Genomic DNA, 5248 nt, shown 5'->3' with positions numbered 1-5248 from the left:
CTGGGGCCGAGGGGGGAAAGGGGGGCCGTCGGGGAAGGAGAGGGCCAGCGGGGGCCGAGGGAGGCAAAGGGGGCTGTCGTGGGCCATCGGGGACGGAGGAGTGCCGTCGGGGGAGGAGGGGGAAGAAGAAAGCTGTCTTCGGACGTCGGGGACCGAGGGGGGCCATCAGAGGACTGGGGAGGGGAGGGCCGTCGGGGGCCAAGGGGGGGCCGTCGGGGTCGGAGAGGACCGTCGGGGGCCGTCAGGGTTCGAGGGGGCCGTCGGAGACCCGAAGCCAACGTGCATTCGCTTCTCGCGCGCCTATGACACTCATATAGAGGGGCCTCGCCTGTGCGCCCCGCCGCAGGACTTGGGGGGCGCCCCAGTTGGGGGTGCTCAGCCTCGGACACCCTGCGGCGCGGCGGCCGCCCCCCGCCCGGGAACCCGGACCCAGGGCTCCACGTGCAGGAGGCGGGGCCAAGGCAGCGCCCGCGCCCTGCGCATCCTGGGAGCTGTAGTCCAGCAGCTCCGAGACCCGCCGCTCCAGGGATCGCGGAACTACAGCCCCCAGCAGGCCCCGCGGCGCCGCCTGCGCGCCGGGCGCGAGCATAGTGCGGCCCCCAGAGACCGCCCGCCCGCCGGCGCCGGCGACCCGCGCTCACCCTGTAGTTGTGGTAGTGCGTGTCCACGACGTGCCGGTGACGCGACTTGTCGTGCGCGAAGTTGGACTTCTCGCAGACCAGCAAGTGCCGAGGAGCCGATCGCAGCCTGCGCAGGGTGGCCATGCTCTCCACTGCGCAGGCGCGCCGCGCTCGCCAGGCCCCGCTTCCTGCTCCAGGCCCCGCCCTCCGCGGCCCCGCCCTGAGCATGCGCGGTGCTTCCAAGCCGCGGCGCGCTGGCGGCTGGCCAAGGGCGTCCTGGCCCACGCTAGGAGGGCTGGCGGGAACCCCGAACTAAGCCCAGATCCTGAGGGGCGGCAGGGCAACCAGGAAGGCGCTCCTGCAGACCCCGCCGTAAGGGGCCCTTGCGTCCCAGACACTGTCCCGCTGGGGGCCCTGCGGGGTGACGTCGGCGCCCAGTTGGGGGCGCAGCTGCCAGGCCGCCCCTCCCTGGGGCCCCCTGCTCCCGACCAGACGTCCAGCTCCGAGGCCACGCGCAGAGGCTGGGCGCCGCCCGCGTGGGGCGTCCAGAGCCGGCCTTGGGCTTCCCGGTGTCCACCGTCCAAGCAGGCTGTGGGGTCACCGCCACTTCGCTGGGCCGAGAAAGCCCGCACGTGGCCGGGTGTCTGGGGCACAGGGGCGGTGACAGACTGCGTGCCCTGCCCGTTCTGTTCTTGGACCGCACCCCCGGGCCTGTGTCCAGTGTCTGCGGAGTCACGGTTCAGCTGGACACCGGTGGGCTCCTTGGGGTCCAGCTGGGCCCATGGAGGTGATTCTGGGGTCATTGGGCTGGAAGAGGGGGTCTTGGGGTGACACCGGAGAGGTGTCCCCGGCGCCCACCGTGTCCCCACGAGGCACACGCTGGTTGTGTTAAAGAGCAGGTTCTAGGCAAGGGGCAGAGGGGTACAGGGCTCGGTGTGGACACAGCGGGCAGGGAGGCTGCCGGGAGGGACGGGATGCTGAGGCCTGCGAGGTCCAGGCGGGCGGCTGAGGGGTCAGTGAGAAGCCCTGGCAGGTGCAGCCCCGGGAGCAGGGAGGGAGCACCCCTGGACCCCACAGGCCGGGGATGCTGGACCCCCCCACAGGCCCGCCTGCCCAGTCCCCTAGCAGGGACCGCCCTGCCATCGGTTCCCAGGAGCCTGCCCCCACCCAGGCACTGGTGCTCTGTGGCCCGAGCCCAGCCTGGTGACATCAGCTGTTGCTCTGCGGTCAGGGCCACCGGGGCCATGTTGTGCATGTGCCTGGGCGGGCGGGCGGCCGGTGACCAAGGGTGGCCTGCACGTCCACTGCTGGGCGTGCCTGGGAGTGGTCTCCTGCTGCCGCTGCCTCCTCCGAAAAGTGGGAGTCGGTGGGGCAGAAACGCCCCCTCGGAGCCGCGCCGCCCCACCCAGGTGCGGCTGAGGAGACAGCTGGCCCTCACCGGACGCCTGCCCTGAGCCCTCGGGAGCCTGGCTGCAGCAGGCCTGGCCCTGCTCGGGGACCCCCTTTGGCCACGTGGAACCTGCCCGGCTCCCGCTGTGGCCGACACCGGGTGTGTGGAGGGGCCGATGTGGGTGGGGCGCGCCCCTGCTGCGGGGGGGTCCCATCACGTGGGGTGGGGGAAGGGGCATGGAGGCCCACGTGCAAACCGAGAAGCCTGGGGGACCCCCGCGAGTGCACAGCCTGCCCCTGCTGCCCTGGACTCCAGTGTTTGCTCCTCCCGTGCATGGGGGGACGGGGCAGGGCCTGGACCTGGGGCCATCGGCCGGCTAGACTGGGGACCCGCCCCCACCCGCAGGCCCCACGCTGGGTCGGGCCCGGTGGGGCTCCAGGAAGCCCGGGCTTCCAGGTGCTGCAGCAGGGTCTCCACACCCGGCCCGGCCGGATGCACCCTGACCCCCAGTAGCCCGGTGAGCAGCGCGCGGACACGAGGCTGGGGCCGGGGGCTCAGCGCAGTTCTCTTTATTTAGGGGGGGAGGGAGAGTGCGGGCGGGGCGCCTCCTGCTCAGGCCCCCCACCACCCCACCCCGGCGGGGGCAGGGCCAGGCTGCTGCTGCGGCTGCGGCGGCCAGGGGTGGCCCTAGGCCCGGGGCTGCTGCGGCTGCTCGATGACCAGCTTCTCGGCGGAGTAGAGCTCACCGATGTGCACCTGCGGGGAGGGCGAGGGTGCAGCGGGTGGGCTCGGGGAGCTGGGCCACGCCCCCACAGCCCCTCACGCGGCCCCGTGAGCGCGTGGGAATCCCGGAAGGAAGCAGAGCGCCGCCCACGCCCACCGAAGGGCTGCAGGGGTGCGGAGCAGGGCAGCGCAGGCCCGCGGGGCGGACAGCCAGCAGGGCGCCAGGCGGCCAGCAGGTGGCAGGAGAGGGCCGTGCGGGCGCAGGGGCGGGGCTCCCCACACCCCACTCTGCGGGCTCGCACCTGCCCTCCCAGCGGCCCGAAAAGATCGGCAGGGTCGCCCACTGACCGGACCACTCTGTCAGGGACAGGCAGGCTGGGGCTGGCCACGGGGTGGCGAGCGCGCGCTGGCGGTCAGCCCAGCCCTAAGCAGCCAAGGGTCAGGCCCTTGCTCCCAGTGACCCCGCCAGCCTGCGGGGGCGGGGGTGGGGGAAAGGTCCCGGGTCAGGGTCAGGCCTTCCTGGCCTGCAGGGGCCTGGGACGGCTCACAGAGCCTCGGCAAGGCGGTCAGCTCCGGGAGCAGCAGGCAGCGGCGCCGGCCTTTGCGGGCCTGGTGTGGCCCTGCCGCCTCGGCCGCCATTGGGGGTGTGCTCTGGGCCCCGCGCCTGGGCGGTCGGGGTGAGCCCCAGTGCCCGCAGGCCCCCCATCTCCAGGCCGTCCACTGGGGGCAGCCGTGCAGGGAGGCAAGGCCGGGGCCAGACAAGGGGCTCCGCAGAGGCCCGCGGGGAAACCAGCGCGACGCCAGGCAGCCGGGCACCCTGGTCCTCTCCAGGGGGCTCTGTGCTGGCTCCGGCCGCGGGCTGCTGAGGAGGAAGGAGCCGCCGCTGCCCCGGGTGCAGGACACCGCAGCAGCACAGCCTGCTCCTGCGGCGCCCAGCACACTGCACCCCGCTTTTTGCAGACCCTGCCCCGGCCCTGCCCTGAGGGTGGAGGATGCTGGCGAGCAGTGGGCAGGCGGTGGCGGCCACAGGGATCCTGCACGGCTGGACCCCCGCAGGTCAGGGGACCCGGAGTGCTGCCGCGCAGGCCCAGCTGGCCGCCACAGGAGGGCGCTGCACGCAGGCGGGACACCAGGGCTGCCTGGGGGGCCAGGGTGGTCTGACGCCCCCCTCTGCGGGGAGCACTGTGGAAGCCCTGGAGGGCCTCCTGGGCCCTTTAGGCAGAGCTGGCTGCCCTCCGCCGCCCCACCCAGCGGGCGTGACCCAGCAAGTGCCAGGAAGACCCGTCCCAGGAGCCCGGTGCTCTGCCCCCCAGACACCCGCGAGCTGGCAGACCCGTGGGCGTCTCTGAGCGCCAGTCGGGTGAGAAACGCCAGCTGTGGACACGCAGCCACAGGCCGACACTCAGGCTGCTGCCCGAGCTGTCGGGGCGGCCACGGGGCTCCAGCGCGCGGCGGGAAGCTGCCAGGGCCTCGTCACCTGCTGTGCCGGCCGCCGGGCACGATGCCCTGCCGCCTCCCATGGGCCCCTGGGTGCTCCTGGCCTGGGGCGGCTCTGACCGCTCGGCACCGGGCACTTAGGCCTGTTCGGAAAGGCCAGCTCAGGGCTGAGCCAGAGCAGGTCACAGAGGTCCCCAGGCCCCGGGGCCCAAAGCCAGCCCGGCGTGGGAGTGGGGAGCCCCGCAGGTAGGGGCGTGCCTGGGGAGGAGGGCAGAGCCTGCGCCCCACGTCCTGCACCCCCTCCCCCAAGGCCCCGCGGCACCCACACCACACTTACCTGCCGGCGGATCACCCCCAGGTCCCGCCTAGCCTTGTCCACCAGAGCCTGGACTTCCGCGGGGTCCCTGACGTCCTTGTTGGCTCGGAAGGCGTCGCGTATCCTCCGGACAGCGTAGGTCCTGGCAGAAGAGGGCGAGAGAGGCGTCGCGTGGCCGGGCCAGCTCTCCCCCCTGCCTGGCCCACCCTCCTGTCCTCACAGTGGATGCCATCCCAGTGGGGTGGACGTCATCCAGGAAAGGGGGCCAGGAGGCGCCAGGGGCTGGTGGCCTGGGTGGTGACGCCTGTCCGGGAGGGCCCAGGCAGGACCTGGACAGGCCGAGGGGGGCACGGGCGGGGTAGACAGCAGGACCTGCCATCAGGCACTGGCTGTGGTTCAGCCAGCCCAGGGGAGCCCGGGTGCCAAGGGCTTTGGGCAACAGTGGGAAGGCCACCCCTGCCCAGGGAGGCACTGTGGCGCGGGGGCCACCCCATAGTAGAGCCTGGCCTCACACCAGGGTTGGGGGCAGAAACAGGAACGGGCGCGTGGAAACATGTGAAACCAGGTCAATGTGAATACCGACAAGCAACCGGTCCAGCGGCAGCAGCGGTCCCTGCCCGTGGTAGCCTGGGGTGGGGGGCGCGGGGACCCCGGACAGGCACAGGCTGGCAGGGCCCACGGGACACAGGCGGGGTAAAGCTCCCACCCCAAAGGCGCCTAAGCGGAGGGACGCCCGGGCAACAGGGTCAGCAGGATCAGCGG

The 5248-nt window shown here is 73.2% G+C and overlaps 2 protein-coding genes across 2 annotated transcripts in view; both read right to left on the bottom strand.

The window, feature by feature from the left end:
• Positions 1-775, bottom strand: part of RPP40 (ribonuclease P/MRP 40kDa subunit) — a 3521-nt gene extending 2746 nt beyond the window's left edge. The window contains exon 1 of the mRNA XM_012734157.1: positions 642-775. Within this exon, the coding sequence (XP_012589611.1) occupies positions 642-764 (123 nt within the window). The 5' untranslated portion in view covers positions 765-775. The remainder of the gene's footprint in view (positions 1-641) is intronic.
• Positions 776-2563: 1788 nt separating this feature from the next.
• Positions 2564-5248, bottom strand: part of LYRM4 (LYR motif containing 4) — a 5995-nt gene continuing 3310 nt past the window's right edge. The window contains exons 2-4 of the mRNA XM_012734156.1: positions 5077-5203; positions 4508-4628; positions 2564-2766 (exon numbers count right to left, since the gene is read on the bottom strand). Of these exons, the coding sequence (XP_012589610.1) occupies positions 2698-2766; positions 4508-4628; positions 5077-5203 (317 nt within the window). The 3' untranslated portion in view covers positions 2564-2697. The remainder of the gene's footprint in view (positions 2767-4507; positions 4629-5076; positions 5204-5248) is intronic.

The sequence above is a fragment of the Condylura cristata genome, unplaced genomic scaffold (genome assembly GCF_000260355.1).
Source record: "Condylura cristata isolate star-nosed mole 26May11 unplaced genomic scaffold, ConCri1.0 scaffold00048, whole genome shotgun sequence".
Classification (NCBI taxonomy): domain Eukaryota; kingdom Metazoa; phylum Chordata; class Mammalia; order Eulipotyphla; family Talpidae; genus Condylura; species Condylura cristata.
Note: the sequence above shows the minus strand (reverse complement) of the source record. Positions and strands in the feature narration are given on the sequence as shown.